Source organism: Sparus aurata, chromosome 23, assembly GCF_900880675.1.
Source record: "Sparus aurata chromosome 23, fSpaAur1.1, whole genome shotgun sequence".
Classification (NCBI taxonomy): Eukaryota; Metazoa; Chordata; class Actinopteri; order Spariformes; family Sparidae; genus Sparus; species Sparus aurata.
In genome coordinates this window covers 11985482-12001677 of record NC_044209.1, presented here as the reverse complement: position 1 = coordinate 12001677, position 16196 = coordinate 11985482, and the positions used below count along the sequence as shown (strand labels likewise).

At 40.1% G+C, this 16196-nt stretch overlaps 2 protein-coding genes across 3 annotated transcripts; both read right to left on the bottom strand.

Annotated features, from left to right (window-relative positions):
• Positions 1 to 552: 552 nt before the first annotated feature.
• ypel3 (yippee-like 3) lies at positions 553 to 5976 on the bottom strand. The gene is made up of 5 exons (XM_030408890.1): positions 5569 to 5976; positions 4406 to 4524; positions 4146 to 4189; positions 3286 to 3394; positions 553 to 1717 (listed from the first exon to the last, which is right to left on the bottom strand). The coding sequence occupies exons 2-5, from the start codon at positions 4520 to 4522 to the stop codon at positions 1628 to 1630; spliced, it is 360 nt and encodes a 119-aa protein (XP_030264750.1). The 5' UTR covers positions 4523 to 4524; positions 5569 to 5976; the 3' UTR covers positions 553 to 1627.
• A 1477-nt stretch (positions 5977 to 7453) lies between these two features.
• gdpd3a (glycerophosphodiester phosphodiesterase domain containing 3a) lies at positions 7454 to 16101 on the bottom strand. Of its 2 annotated transcripts, none has more exons than XM_030406432.1 (10): positions 15661 to 16101; positions 14992 to 15058; positions 13235 to 13370; positions 12857 to 12902; positions 12628 to 12746; positions 12201 to 12290; positions 11913 to 12046; positions 10796 to 10855; positions 10518 to 10569; positions 7454 to 9148 (listed from the first exon to the last, which is right to left on the bottom strand). In XM_030406432.1, the coding sequence occupies exons 1-10, from the start codon at positions 15797 to 15799 to the stop codon at positions 9020 to 9022; spliced, it is 972 nt and encodes a 323-aa protein (XP_030262292.1). In that variant the 5' UTR covers positions 15800 to 16101; the 3' UTR covers positions 7454 to 9019. The 2 variants fall into 2 exon arrangements, with proteins under 2 accessions (XP_030262292.1, XP_030262293.1); XM_030406433.1 differs by having other exon boundaries at positions 14992 to 15034; positions 15661 to 16100.
• Between the last annotated feature and the right edge of the window lie 95 nt (positions 16102 to 16196).

The window sequence follows — 16196 nt, the reverse complement described above, 5'->3', positions numbered from 1 at the left end:
TATTTTGTTGTCATTTTAATTGTATTTCAAAGTTGCTATGGCAATGCAAACATTTATCTTCTATGCCAAGGAAACAACTATGAATTTGGTTGAGTCTACTGCAAGTTTACAGTAATAACAAAGTACAAATATACCTTCAATCTAACAGTGCCCACACCTCCATCTGCTGGCTGATTTACTGACATGTCAGAGTTGTTGGAATTCTTCCTCTCTGTGAACAAGAGCCATGCCAACATGCTTAAACAACAGTCTGACTGTAAATTACAAACTGAAACTTTGACCTTGAGAACAGCTCATTACACCATGCATCAGCAAGTGGTCATCGACGGGAGGTTTAAATGTCGATTAAAGAAAAAAGGCTAAGTGAGGGGTAGATCACTTCTCAAGGGGTGGAGGTAAGACATGAATGTTGCATTTGTACTTTGAGGGTAAATTAATTTTCTTTTTAAGTTGTTTTAATAATTGAAGAAAAGAGTGTATTGTGGGAATCAGAGACAAGATAGTGTTTCTACAATAAAGTATCTTAAGCAAAAGAAAACTGAACTGCACAGGTTACATACACACTGTATTTTAATGAAAGATTAGGTTAAAATAATACACTTTTAATGGAAGAAGCAGACATTAAAATCACCATAAATATGCTACATAGTCCTAATCACACTTTAACACGATCGAGTAAATGTATCTGTAAGGGCAGCTCAGTGTTAGGTTAAACACAAACACATGTAGGATAGATCTCATCAGCTTGAAGTGAAAGTCAAGATATCCTGGCTGTGCAGTGAAAACTCTAGATGTGAACCCCACATGTATCCAGCTCAACACACACACACACACACACACACACACACACGCACGCGCGCGCACACACACAGTAAAATCTATACCTGCAAGCGTACATCACTCATACTCCAGATTTAAGAATTCTCGTAGAAGACTTGTGCGGCATTCCACATTACTAATTCAACATCCTGATTGCCTTTGGCAAAATATGAACAAGTATTACTGATCTTACAATAAAAAACATGAATTTCACTGATAAAAAACAAGCCCCCCCCCCCCCCCCACTGCTAGACGTATTCCCATACCCTTGCATCACTCATAAATGATCTATGGGTCAAACAGGCCTAAATACATTTCTCATTTTGGGCCAGATATGTCTAAATGTGCACCTTAAAATCAAAAGGAAAACCAAATACCTTAGTCTCATGTATAATAAGGTCAATATTTGACTTGCTCTGGCCTCGCCCCCACAGAGCGTGCTTCGTGGTCGCTGATACGGGTTTCATCACTCAAACACACGCTTCAAAATCCAACATGCACACGTGCCTGTGTGACTACATCTCCCAGTCGTTCACACACACAAACCCTGCACCCATTCAGTCCATGTCCCAGCACAACTAGCAATTGGGATAGCGATATCAGCAAATGTGTTGTTGTGGTCGCCGGAAAAACATGAAGAACAGAAAAAGATAAGGCATCACATGCTATTCTTGGCAAAGCCGTACAAAGTGAAAGTGTGGCACAGCGATGGCTCGTACGCGGGATGAGGAGGCTACACTGGAACCCTTTTAAGTCGAGGGGATGCAACTTTTGAAAGAGTCATGAAGAAAAGATGAAGATTTCCCTCTCAGTCCCAGCCGTTGTCCTTTATCATGTGGGACAGCTCGATGATAAACTTCCCCTCCTTGTATTTCTGACTCAGCTCAAAGGCTTGTTCCTGCAGAGGGGAAGATGCATAAGAGTTATTAGAGAATAGATTCAAGTTTTGTTCAAATCAGACTCCTACCATGGTCATTTACCACAGTTTTCTAAAAGATATATGCAGACACTCTCAATGTGTCATTTTCTTCACCTAAAACAAAAATGTGAAATTTCAATGTAGTGTTTAAACTTTATACTATATTGACTTTTTGGCTACATGATCACTTCTGATTGTGATGTGTAGCATTTGCCCAATGAATACATCTTTCTCCTACAAAACATAGTAGCATATTACAGTTTGAGAATAAAAGTTTATGAGTCTGTGGTTCCATGTGTGCTTAACCAGAAGAGACAAAAAAAAACAGGAAACCAAGGACAGCACTCCCATTAACTAATTTAAACAGCCACAGACATTTCAGCCCTGTATTCTGGCGAAATGGGATGAATGAGGAGATTTAATTTGCCTTTTTCTTATGATGTAAATATTAACTCTTTTGTGCTGTCGTAATTTTTAATGCATGAGACCCTGTGCTTGATTAGGATTTAACTGTTGGTCTGATTGTGGTTGTGGACACAACAAAACAGTTTATATTAACATCATAAGAAACAAACAAATTAAACCTGCGCATTGTGCTTTTTAAAAAAAAATCTATTTGTGCTGCATGTATCTAACATTTCAAACTAAAATTCAGTGTTTCCGCTTGTAACAATTTGCCATGGCTGCTTGCCATATATCATAATATCACGGCAGGCTGCCAAATCTTGGCAACCACAGCTTTTTAAAAAAATAAATACACACACAGTTGTTTGTGCTGTGCTACAGTGAGAGATGTGACCTACGAACAGATAATCAGTTTATAAAGATGCAGGCTAGTGAGGGTAAGCCATTTCCTACACAAGTATATAATATGGACCTACTGATACACAACCTGCATTGGACCCATATGAGTCAGTTGTCAACTTATTTTAAATCTTTTTTTTATTTTTTATTTTTAATCAAATGTTTTTTTTCCCCTAATAATACCAAGTTTGTGGATTTGCTTTATGTTTACACCTTTTCAGGAGTTTATTTCTTAAAATGTAATGCAAAATTACTTAGTATTTAGTATAGTTTTCTTAATCTCACTAAAAAATCTCGCTTTCCACAGGAAAGAAATGTACAGCAATGTCACTAAATATTGGAAGCTATATTTATACTTGTGCATTGAAAGGACATTGTGTGGCTTCAGATTGCTGCTGTGAACGAAAGTAAACAAAGCGACTGCACAGCAGTGACCCCGTCACTCACTTATGAAACCATGTTGTAACTCCAGTTTTATGGGTGTAGCTTACCAACGCTTGATATGAAAGAATGTAAACACAATTAGGGAATACAAGTAAAGCAGGATGTGGTTGGATAACATAGGCACTTCCCGCTACCGTTATCAAAATGCCATCAACTGCTGAAATCTGATGCTGAACTGTGAAGCCAAAACATACACCATAGTTATGTAAGCTGGGAACCGCATTGACCTATTTCATCGGGCATAAAACTGGTTTAACGATGAATGAACCAATCGTTTATCTGCAGGTGGACACACTTACATATTTCCAGCCCAGTGTGGTGTGACAGTTTTCACAGTAGATGTCGGCTACTGCGTGAAGGCCCGTGAGCAGCAGCCTCTCCTCTGCAGGACCACAGCCGACGTTCACCCTGAAGACAAATGCAGTGTTGTTGAACAGCAACTCCTCTATGATTCACAGCAATTACTCTCCTTAACATGAAAATAATGTGACCCTTGGCAGAAAAGGAACCACTTTCCTGTGTAGCCATAACTTATTTGAGGGGGGACAAAAGCCTAGAGCTCCTGAAACTGTCATAGTTATAACACCTTTGAAGCCATTTAGAACAGAGCTTCGACTGCAGAGATCGAGGCTGGATGCAGATGAAGTTAGATCAAGTGCTAAAGTTATTTAATGGGCTCAAAGCTTTAGCTCAAATAGAGGCTGTGTATTTCTGACCTACTAACCCCTGAATAGTGCGACTAAAGTGAACTCACCTCATTTCAAGGTCCATTCTCAAGCAAATCAAATTATCTGTTGACAATGTGGTTCGTGCAAACACACAAAATACTGGGAATTTCCTTTTCGAGAGAACTAGAAGTAAACTATTTATAGACTACTAGAGCGCAGATTCGGTAACTTTTTTGTGTCTGGGACCCATTTAAGGGGCCATTAAACTAATCTGAAAAGATGTTGCTACAAAGTCAATACAAAGGAACATTTAAGGAAAGAGGTGCTTAAAACTGTGACACATAAATGAATTGTAACACTTTCTGAAGCCACTTCTTACCCATCTACACTGTAATTATGGTCAGACTGGAAACCCACGACAAGCACAGCCGCAGCCACTTTGAACATTCAATGACCTAACAAGTAGTAACATTTAAAAATAAAATACTCACACAGAGTTGAACAGGTAGGCTCGGCCCTGGCTGCCTTGGAAAGACTAGGAGACATGGAAGAGAAATTACATTAGAGAAAAAAAAAACTACATATGGATCAAATACAACATGACACACGCTTTACAAAGTATTCCAGTTCAGTTTTCAGTTCCAGTATGTCAGTCCAGTTTTTCCCCGATACAGCCAATTGTATGAATGTGTGAGAGCCATGAAGTGTTTCAACTGAAATTATTATTTACATCAAAGAGTGGCATACACACCTTGGAGATAAGATCGTCATGGTTGGCCAGGTGGGCGCGGCAGTGCACACAGCTGTAGCGGCGGTGGCAAGAGTCCAGGTAAGCCTGGAATGTCTTGGCTTTCGTTAGCTTCACCATGTCTGAGGGGGATGAGGGCAGAAGTAAGCAGAATGGTAGTACAATGGTGTTGTGCATGGATCAGTGATTCGGGCCATACAGGCTTACACCTAAGAACCACTGATTAAAGAATCATTTTGATAACATCACCGGAAGGAAAATGAGGACTTTAGACACAGACAGGTCAACAGCAATAAAAGACTGAAAGGCAAATGCTTTTTTAATGCTAATATTTAAGTGAACTGAATATTAAGGTGGGCAAGACATCTTAAGACAAAAGTCTGGGTTTAGGAAGGGTAAATTCAAATTAACATTTAATTGATCAAGCTGATTGAGTTACAACTACAAAGTGTTTTCCCACCAGAAAAGGAGATAAATAGTGAGGAATAACATACAGTAAGTCCACATCTTAAGGTGTCAGTATCTCATAATTATGACGCAGGAAAACAAAACTTTGACTAAATATCTCACAATTTGAAGAAGTGTATATCAAACAAATTGTATTACTTTTCATGGCAAAACAAATGTATTCATTTTTAAGAATTGGACCTCCACAGATTCAGACATATTCATCTTTACTGATCACTAAATTGCTGCTCAATGTGCTGTGATCAAGTATCTTCTCACTATTCAGAGGCTGACATGTAGTCAAGCTAACACCTGCCCATGTTGTCATTAATTACTTAAACTAGTTGAGACTAATGCTGCTAAACAGGTTAGGGCACAGCTTAACCAGCTTGCTTCCTGGTTCATAATAGTTTGCACAAACAATCCTCGCTTCGTTAGATGCAATCTGTTAGCGTTAACCGAAATACAAGCCCCTGCGACATGTGCTGCGCTATTTATGCACTGTCCTAACATTGGTGACCGTCTGTCAGTCGCTAAATCACCACACACATGGCCCCACACGGCCTGATACATCTGTCAGCTGCGAGAGAAATTGAGCACTAGCCCTGACCTAGCTTGCGTGTTAGCTAGCGGGCTAGCTTCCCCGTCACAACACAACAGCAGCTAACAGCAGCTCAGATGCGCATTGCAGGATAATTTCCCAAGGTCCGACGACTCACCTTATAAAAACTGAAACTCTTCACAGTCTACACAGCAGACCAATGTGACTGACAGATGGAAATCATCCAACGGTGAGAGCAGGTATGTGGTCGGCAGGTCGGCTCGGTCCAACAGTCGACCACGCGCTGACGGCTCGGACAATAAAGACAAACAGACAGCCTGTGGTTGTTGCAGCGGAGCCTGTTTACCCGCGTCCCTCGTTTGAATCCCCAACAGCCTTCAAAGTTCCTCCACTACCTTCGCTGAAACGGCAGCTGAATTTCGACAATGTTGGCAGGCAACCAAGATGACCGTGCTGCGGCCCCGGTGGAGGAAAAATGTGGTTTGTTTATGAAAACACGCAGAGGAGGAAGTCTGGAGAGTGCAAAACAAATCCCCGCCGACCAATGGGAGGCTGCGGGTGACGTTTAGAATGTGGGTCAACCAATCAGATCGGACTTCACATGAGCCCTTTGTGGCTATCAGTTTGATGGCTGGTGGTGCTGTTAAGTGTGTTATCACCCTGGTGTGGGTCTGGGATGAATGTCGTTCAGATTTGGTGCACACTGATCACACTGTAGGGAACAAAGTCTGTGGCTACGTGACATGACTCAGGAGGTGGAGGTGGTTTGGTTGTAGTGGTTTCTTGATTTATATGCGTTAGTGAATTTGAAGCTGTTTTGATGTTGTATGCGGGCCTGGAGCCAAGAAGCTATATTTTACTAACAGTGATTGACTGTCACTATCCCCCCCCCCCCCCCCCCCACACACACACACACACTTTACTCATCCTGCCAGTTAAATGAGAAATATATTATCAAAATAGATCACATACATTTTCTGTCCATTTATTAGCCAATTATTTGTCAAAACATTTACTGCTACTGAAAAGCCTTCCCTCCAGGTGACGTTGAATGATTTAAACATTTCTAGAGGCTTTACAGCAAAACATCATTGCAGCATTCCCCTGAACAGCTGAAGTATATGGGGACTTGTTTTAAAATGTAAAAAGCAACTGATAAATATATATAAATTGCTCCATGCCGGCATAATCCACACTTACATATGCCCAGTGATCCCAAATTGATTTGAAAAGGCGCTATCCGCCCTTGACACATGGGCGCGCTCATGCATCCGCTTCAGCAGCTTTTTTTGGCTGTTATTTTTGTTTTTGAACAGGTCCCCCATCTCCTTGAGTTGTTTCCCAGAATGCTGCAATGCTGTCTTGCTGTGAAGCTCCAGAAATTTATTGTGGGCTAGAAACATCACTTAAATTTCCATTGGCCTGAGGAGGAGTAGATAACAACTGGATTTTCACTTTTGGGTGGACTTATCTTTTGAGGTTTTTAGTCCAAACATGTGTAATGTGAATTTAATCCCCATCTAATACCAAAAAACTCTCTGGAGCTCCAAAAAATATTCCTGATGACATTCCCTTTGTGTCTTCAATGGGCGCTGCAGGCCTGGTTTTAAGTTCACAAGAGCTTAATCTCTGCTGGGTCACTTATTCAAACCTTTGCCCTTTGCATCCACTGTATTACAGACTTCAGTCTGCACTGATCTACTTATAGTCCATTAACTTATTTGTCACACGGCGAGGCACAGCCAAGCAAGTCAGAAAAATACAGGCTTTGTTTCAGCAACATACTGGTTGATTATTTTCACAGCAGTGTGGCCGGACTTTGACCACAGCCTGGGAAAACGAGGACACAGGTGAGGCTTACTGCCCATGTTAACCCTCTGTTAATACTTACATGTGAAGTAGATTAGTCACTGTATTTATACATAGATGCACAACCTTACCTAGATTTGGGACTTATATGGATATAGATATGTTTATAGTCGTCATTAGGTGTATTTTTCCGTGTATCTACCACAAAAAGGATTTCAAATCATAAACCCATGTGAATTGTCACAGATAATTTATTTCTTAAGTCCAGCAGTTAATCAAAGCAATCAAATAACGTCAGAAAATAAAGCAGACACAGTCAAAACAAAGTCACGCTTACTGTCTTATCGGGAGAAATGTGATGTCAGGTGACGAGGTCCTGCTGGTTAAATATTAACTCCAGCTACAAACACTAGACCCTCCTAGCACCATGTTTTCCCACATTCACATCTGAAATAAAGCAAAACTACCAACAAACATAAATATCTGCACAATCTCACTTCTTTTGAATACACCTCACTCTACCAGCTACCATCTCATTTCACTCAACACACTTAAAAATCAAGTCTGGCTCCAGTTCACGGATTACAAAAGCTGATTCCGTCCATAATACATCCTGATCAAGTCAGTTTTATAAACACTCATGCAATAATACATTCAAACAGTTCAGTGTAACACATTACTCACCTCAGTGGATGTGGAGATGCTTGTAATAATGGAAATTAGAGAAGTTTGGCTCTGGAAGATCATCAAAACCAGTTACAATATAAATCCACACGTACACCTCCTATTCCTCTTTGCCTGGGTCACATTACATATCTTGGGATTCACATTTCTCTCACACTGTCAGAGCGGTTCAATCTAAACTTCACACTATAGACCATATTGACATGGCAGCCATTTTCATCTGATGTCACACTCAACGTGGAAAGCTCAAATGTTGTATATAAGCATAGATAACTGAATGATTAACAACTGAAACCTTGATGGAAAATCTGAAGGGGCCTTGAGGGATATTTCAAGGTATAACAACATATTTGATACCCCATTAGCTAATGGTGGCATTCAACCACAATACCATTTCATTACATCCTATGTGTTTCACTTCCAGGTTTAAATAAATGTGTCCATGATGTGTGTTGACATTATAGAATGAATTTAAAGAATTCCTGGGATACTGTGTGACACTGGTATTGTTGGCTAGTAAGTAATTTTATGCTAACAGTAGCTAATAGGTTATGAAATATGTAGTTTTACCTTAAAATGTAGCCCATATGTTCACAATCCTTCATCTTTTCTGTTGCTGACCAATTAAGAAGCAGTCAACTAATCATAATTTGCCACAGTATGTTTATACAGCTTGTAACTTGGAAGAAGGCTGTATAACATTTGAGCTCCCACCTTAACTGTAATAAACAGGTACTGCTAAAATGACTTGTGTTAATGTCTGTTATATTTTGTATCAACTTAGCTTTTATATAGACAGAATAAAATCCTTCCAGCACTGTTTTATTTATTGCTGAGAAAAATGTCTTAAATCTCTGGGCTGTGTCTGACAAACTGAGGCTGGAGACCATAAAATTAACCAAGTGCAGATAATTCAATCAACAGTGATCAAGGATTGAGATTAAATAGGTGAATGATTAGGTTTTCTTTTTTTTTCTCCTGGTGTCTCATATGCTGACTACCAACTCTAACTAATCTTGTCACAGTTGAAGAAACGCTTCTGAAACTTCTTGTGTTTGCTCCTCTTTCGCAGCCTGTCATGTCATATCATGTGCGGATGTGTTTGAGGTTAATCCTCAATCCTGACGTCTGTTTCTGTGGAGGTAGCTTGACAGAAGAGTCGGATAGTCGGTCATCACCCCTGTGGCCCCCACGTCAAATGCACTCTTAATGTCTTCATCTTCGTTGCACACAAACAAATGCACCTGCAGTAACAGATATAATCGTCAACTGTAATCATGTGGCCCTCTTTAACAGCTCAAAACACACACCTAAAACAGTTTTATCACCTTCATACCTCAAGATGTGACCTCATTTTAACAGAACTGCACATAAACAGGATTGTGTTCCCTACAGAAAAGGTCAGTGTACTTCTGTTTTTTGTCTGTGGGACGTAGAGGGAATAAAGCCAGTGTCAACAAAATCAGGCTGGAAGTTAAAATCAGATGGAGTCCTGTTTTCCTTTCATTCTTCCTGCAGTTTTGAGCTACAGTACGTGATCTGACCATCGATGTAAGTCAAGTGTGACAGTTGCATCAGATGTAACAGCCAAACAAGAGCAGACATCAGCATGAAGTGAGACCTTGAAGCATTGAGGAGCACTCATTCAGAGTACAGCGCTATTACTCAGTGTTATTATTGAAACGTACAGCTTACTCTGGTGGATTTATGTACTCATTATTAATCATTATATGAAGGATTCCTTGTCATTAGAGAAAAACATTCCATCCATATTAGGTTATTATTACACATACACCAGGGCACAGACGACTGTCTCACACAATGTATTACACCGAGCTGAATTTTGGTGAAAGTACAGCTGTTTTGAGTTTGAGCCCCACTCCTAATATTGATATAATACGGCACAGGAAATCTCCACCCTCTGTTTGAATGCGGATAATGAGGGGAAGAGTTTTTTCTTAGTCACAAGCATTCAAATGCGGCGATGCCCTCAGCAGCTGACACGGCAATGGCATATGACTTCAATTGTTTTCATGCTCTAGCTATTCGGTGACCACTCACGGTCTGACGATGGGGGTGACCTCATCCCAGTAGAGATTACTCACGTCAGGACAGAGGTGATGCATTCAAGGGACTCTTAGTGGCCATGTGAGCATTACTGTTTGTCTCAGCTGGAATACTGAAGTGTGCATTTAACCATGAAGTGCTTTGGTTATATTAAGTCCTACTGTTGATGAAGCCATAATAGGCAGTAACAAGAAACAAAAGAAAGTCCTTGTTCTCTTGTTTTCTCTCTCTCTCTCTCTCTCTCTCTCTCTCTCTCCCCCGCTCTCTCTTTCTCTCACACTCAGTCTTTATGCATATGATTGGATGTTTTTTTTTCTCCCTTTACTGACAGATCCATGTCGAAATCATCAGATGTACAATTCAGGGAGCGAATGACAATTTAATTTCTATTTTATTTGATTCTTGAGTCTTTTTTCAGTACTTAATTTTTATGTTTTTTTACCATGTTTATTGCTGTACACCAAAATAAAAGGCACATTTCTTGTACTGTATGCGGAAACCTACTTGGCAAGAAAGCAGATTCTCATTCTGCTAAAGGTTTCATACCTGGATTCCACGAGCTGCAAGGTGGTTAAAAAGACTCTTCCTCATTGTTACTCTGGAATGAAAGCACAAATAAATACATTAATAGTTCACTTTTTACACAGACATCAGTAATAATCACCCAGAATTAGATCTCTCTGCTATATGTAAACGTCACTACACCCCAAAAATGTCACATCAATCTGTGTGCTCTGGATGCAATGTCCTCAGTAATGTTTTGAGTGTTTTTGTTGACACGTTAGGTAACGATGCTCATCAGTTGTAAGAAAGACTCCACTCACTTTTCTAGCAAACAGATGACCAGCCTGTTCCTCAGGATGCGCTTCTCAGGGATGAACGTCCTTCATTGCACAAAAAAAAAAGATACAACAGAAGCTGTGACACACTCATCTCTCACCACACACAAGATCAGAAAAGAAAAATGGGTCACACTTTCTGTGATGTCTATTATGCATTATTATTACGCATAATAAGTGTCTGTACAAGCATGATAGACATCCACATCAAAATGAATGAGAGCTTTAAACTATAATTATTTACGCTATAGGTCCATTATAATGTATCATAAATATGCTCATAACAAAATGTGTGCCTATAGTTGAAATTTAATCATAAATATTCAGAATGCTTTATAACAATATTCATAACATATTATAAAACCAATTATAATCACTGATTAGGTCATGTATCAATACTTTATCAGCGCTGCTCACTTACATTTTTGCAAGGATCAAAGTGTATGAAAATTGTTATAGTTGTAATACATTATAATCATTTTATAACACATTGTGTGTTTGTAAGTTACTGTAACTGGCTATTCTATGCTTTAAACAAAGTGATGAAATTCCCAAGGTAAGGCAGATGTCATACATTATGAGCTGATTTTAAATCACTATAAGTGGAAATTGTTTGCTAAACAGAAAGTAAAAAAAAATGAGAACGGCACAAAAAACCCTGTAAAATATATATATATAAAATATGTTTATTTTAAACAGGTTCAAACATACAATGAATGGTTTGATTAATCTATTGTACTTATGTTTATAAAGCATTAAAGACACTGATATAATAATGAGTTCTAATTATTTATAAGTGCTTATAACAATTCTCTATACACACTGATACTATACTTTACCATACAGTTAAAGGTCCATTATAACATAATAGAAGTACATTAATAATGTGTTATATTTTATTATAGGCTTCATAAAAAGTGTTACTGAACAAGGTAAGAAGGTATGTGAGACCTGTAAAAAATACACATAATACTTAGCAAAGATGTGAGGACAGCTGTGGTGTCATCTGGGCAGAGATGAAGAGCGTCTACATATCCGTGTATAATGACACATGCATCAACACACACATGGACTCAACATGCACACGCTCCTGCAATCTCACCTGTTAATGATGCTGGGCAGGTAGAACTGCAGTAAACTCTCTCCCAGCGGTACAAAGGGCAGCAGGCCGCTGTAGAAGAGAAGCAGCAGCAGCACACCTCGGTTCACAGTGAAGCTGTACGGCATGGAGTCGTTCTACAAGGTTTTCAAGACAAAGTTAACAGTTCAATTCCACCTGTTTAGATCAAGCAATCACTTTATTAGAGGGGATGAAAAATGTCACATAGCCTGTGAATCAATAGTCAAATGATGCAAAGGTGACTCTGTCTCCCCCAGGTGGTTTATGTACCATTGTGTGGCATTTCTTCATGATCCTGGAGTTCACAGAGGCCCAGACCGTGATCCCCTCCCTCTTGTAGGTTTTCACCAGGTTTGACACCTTCATGTGGACAAGAGAGGGTCAGGGGTGAAATAATAAGACATGAATGTGTGTCAAATCAAAAGCAGAAAGTACGGGAGCCAAGACAGACATGTGGACACTGTGCAGGAATTGCTGTTTTAGAGCGCAGGACATGGAATGCAACATCATTATACGGGAGGACTAAATATTGGAAAGATCTTGAGTTGAAGATGAAAGAAATGCTCACAGGCAGGATGCACTTCCTTAAAAACAAACTGACAAACTGCAAAGACAAACAGGTGAACAAGAACATAACCGAAACTGCTGTGTTAGGATTCAAGGGCTTTTGTTTCATGTGTTTTTGTTTGCATTGTACCTTTTCTATCAGCTGGCTGTTGTTCTCTTTGATCTCGATGCTGACGGGCGTCTCGGGGAACTTCCTGAACACGTCCTCCAGCAGAGCGAACTTCCTGTCGGCACCGCTGCTGTAGCGACCTGTAGGAGGGAGATGTGAAAATGAAGAAAATACACACACTCTTCCTACTTCTTTATTCGGTGTCTTTTTGTCAATGATTGAGAATTAGACCATGAGAGGAGGATCTCACCTGCATAAAATGTCACCTCCAGTCTCTCCTTATACAGGGGCAAGTCCTAAAAGAGTTGACAAGTGAAGAAAAAGAAAAAGGTTTATTATTTCTAAAGTATTGAATGAAAATGATACTGATTATGATAAAAATGACAAAAAATGTGCATCCATCTTGGGATATTCTTAATTAAATTGTCAGCTTCACTCAAATCTATTGCAAATTGCCATTAAACCTGAGCAGATGAAGATGTTATTGTAATTGCAAGCCATACAAGTTTGACCCTGAGATGAGAATCTCTTCCTCACCCTCATCCACACAAACATGGTGGGCTGAAAAAATAACCAAGTAAACAACGACTGCTGTCGCAGCATGACCTTGTGACCTTTGTCCTCCCACCTGTAGGTTGAGTGAGGACATGGTGACATCGTGGCCCGTCTGCCTCCGCAGATTCTCATCATGTGACACCACCACATGTCCGTCGTGTGTCAAGTGACAGTCCAGCTCCAGCATCTGTGTGCCCTGCTCCACCGCACTGGCGACAGATGGAGAAATAATTTGAAGCACCTAGTTTGTGTCATTGACTGCATTTTTGGACAGCCCTGACATCCAGTGTCTCTGACATCTCACATACTAGGATTCACATTTTGGCAGTGAAGGTATATTTTTGCAGATTTGTTGACTACTTCATCAGATCTATAAGCATATACAATAAATGTGCAGTTTTTTACCGGCAAAACTAGTTTAGCTTTCCAAATGATCTCAAAGAGACAGTTTATTAGACAACATCCAAGGCTTGCAAGTGTCATGATGCTAATTCCAAGTGGCCGTGCTATTATTGTATATACTGAGAGACATTTCACGAGGTTGGATAATCTCTCAATTTCTGCCTTATAAGAAAGAAAACTGATGGATTCAGAGGAGGTTTCATGATGACTAGTTGGTCGCAGGCTCTCTGAAAATGGAAATTCCCTCTTAGTCCCTGTGGAAGACCAGCATCCTGATTGCTCTATCTCACTGTCAGTCAACATATCAAGATCTCTTGTCTGTATGGAGCAAAATCAGCTACCAAATGATGTTTTTATATGTGAAACAGTCTTATGTTTTAATGATAAGTATGTGTAAGTAAGTATGTGTTTACCTTACGTTGCCTTAGGATATTTGAAATCTATGAATGTTATGTGTTACTGTTTGTCCTGTTTTCTGACACCAGGGAACATAATGGAAACAACTCCCTTGTCTTCTCATTGTCTTCTATACCCATAAATAAAACCAATCAATCAAATCTTCCTGACGATGGAAGAGGCTGTAAAGAGCTCCCTAAATAGTTTCAGCCGAAAGACAAGATGGATTGCTGTTCTGTAATGAGTTTATATCATATTTTCCTTGTTACATTTTTTTCCTCTGAGAATTGTACATGTCCATCCTTTATAATCCGTCGCACATCTTGATGCAGTGATTTATGTCAAAATGTTCTGCATTTTTAAATAGCTCTGGTTATTCTGAAAGAGAAATTGTGCATGTGTCCACATTTAAAGGGGAACTCCACAAATTGTACACATTATATATAAATATGTTTCAGGTCTCGTGTAGTAATTCTGCATATGTTAATAAGAAAGTAGTATAACGCCATTGTAGCTCCGGAGGAAGCTGCATGTAATATGATAAATAACTTCCAGTGATGTCACTCAGTGGCAAAATTGCATTATGGGTAATATGGCATTAGGTTTAAAAAGCAGTCCACTGGTTTAGCATTGCACTCCTGTAACTCTGTTGGATTCACTAGACGGTTAAAAAACACATTATCAGAACTGAAGAGCAGAGATCGAACCTTTTTTATTCCACGCATTCTTCCTCCTGTTCCCTATATTTCCTACAATACCCATAATGCAACTTAGGTCACTGAATGACATCACTGGAGGCAATTTATCAAATGACATGCAGCATCCTCTGGAGCCGCAAACAGCTTAATACATCTTTTTTTAACATAAGCCATAGTAATCCTCAAGACCTTTCAGACACACTTGTGAGGAACACTTAGTGGAGCTGCCCTTTTCAAGACAGGAGCGGTACACAAAAGAGAAAGTGAAAGGGTTTCATCCACATGCCAGCTGTCCTTTTCACAGCTGGTCTGAGAACAGCAGCTTGGTACTCACTGTGTGAACGCCTCCATCGTGCTCTCTATCCTCTCTCCACATCCTGGTGGTAATAAAGACAGGGTTGCTGACAGCGGCAGAGAGTAACAAGTGATCCAAAAATATAGAAAACAAAGGCACACATGGCTTCATCTGTTTGACCAGAAACAGTAAGGAAAAACACACAGATCCAACAGAGTAATGTAATCTCCTCACTGTGGTCACAATATCTAAGATTTTGCCAGATGTGTCAGCAGCCAGAGACACAGTAAGTCTCACTACTCTGCAGCACACGATGAGGTTAGCGATCAGAAATCTGCATTGTCTTCTTTGTAGTTTTTGTTGACTTTTTACATCTTCATTTGAGGAATTTTCTGCAGGTTAATGTTGAGGAAAACTGACTCAAATAAAATTTGATTCTGATAGAAAAGAATTCGGCTTCACCTCCTAGTCAAACATCTGTGCAGTCATGTGTCATGGGAGAGCTTTTGTGTTGTTCCTTTAACTAGCAGTGTGCAACTAGGGGATAGAATTATCCTTTAAAAAATGTGGGTAAGTTACACAAAAACACTTTAATAGCAAACACCCCGCAACCTCCATTGCTCCTTTTCTAGTCCGTCAGCCCTCTCGACAACCTGCAGGACATCTTTGCTCCCCTCCCTCCAGGCAGACCGCCAGTCGCCCCCTTACCTCCTCTGTGTGAGATGTGTGTGCAGTAGAAGGCTGTGCGTTTCCTCCTGTGGAGAATGAGTGGATTCTTCAGCAGGTACACCGAGGTGAGCGTGTACCCACCCAGAGCTGGCAGGATGAAGTACAGAAAACTGCTCATCCTGCCCTGAGAAATAGAGTGATTGAGTCTGCAAGGTCCCAACGCAAAAAGCAGTGACCAAATACAACCTGCGTCCGATAATAAAGCTCTCACAACAGTCCCCCTTTGTGAACGGCTTCAAAAATTTGACTGGGGACAACCTGCTCTCTGTCTTTCATAGTAGATAAGAAACTGGAAAGACTGGTAGGACTTCAGAAAAGCCTCCTTCTTACTCACTCTTCAGAGCAGTAAAAATGAGTTAATGAAGCACCAGCTCATAACCCAGAGCTCACCTCTCTCTCTCTCTCTCTGTCTCTCTCTCTCTGGCCTCTCCCCAGCCTGTGGCGATAATATTTCACTCTCTTCAGGGTACTTTTGTTAACCTCGGATAGCGGTGGCTTTTTGTTTTCCTACCTGG

Excerpts from the sequence above, each read along its gene's own strand:
- ypel3 (XM_030408890.1), bottom strand. The coding sequence starts at position 4,522 with ATGGTGAAGCTAACGAAAGCCAAGACATTCCAGGCTTACCTGGACTCT. Across the intron at positions 4,190-4,405 it reads ATGACGATCTTATCTCCAAG|TCTTTCCAAGGCAGCCAGGG; the intron begins GTGTGTATGCCA and ends CATGTCTCCTAG. Across the intron at positions 3,395-4,145 it reads GCCTACCTGTTCAACTCTGT|GGTGAACGTCGGCTGTGGTC; the intron begins GTGAGTATTTTA and ends ATTTGTCTTCAG.
- gdpd3a (XM_030406432.1), bottom strand. The coding sequence starts at position 15,799 with ATGAGCAGTTTTCTGTACTTCATCCTGCCAGCTCTGGGTGGGTACACG. Across the intron at positions 12,903-13,234 it reads TGTCCTCACTCAACCTACAG|GACTTGCCCCTGTATAAGGA; the intron begins GTGGGAGGACAA and ends CAACTCTTTTAG. Across the intron at positions 9,149-10,517 it reads TTGCAGCTCGTGGAATCCAG|GTGCATTTGTTTGTGTGCAA; the intron begins GTATGAAACCTT and ends CTGTTACTGCAG.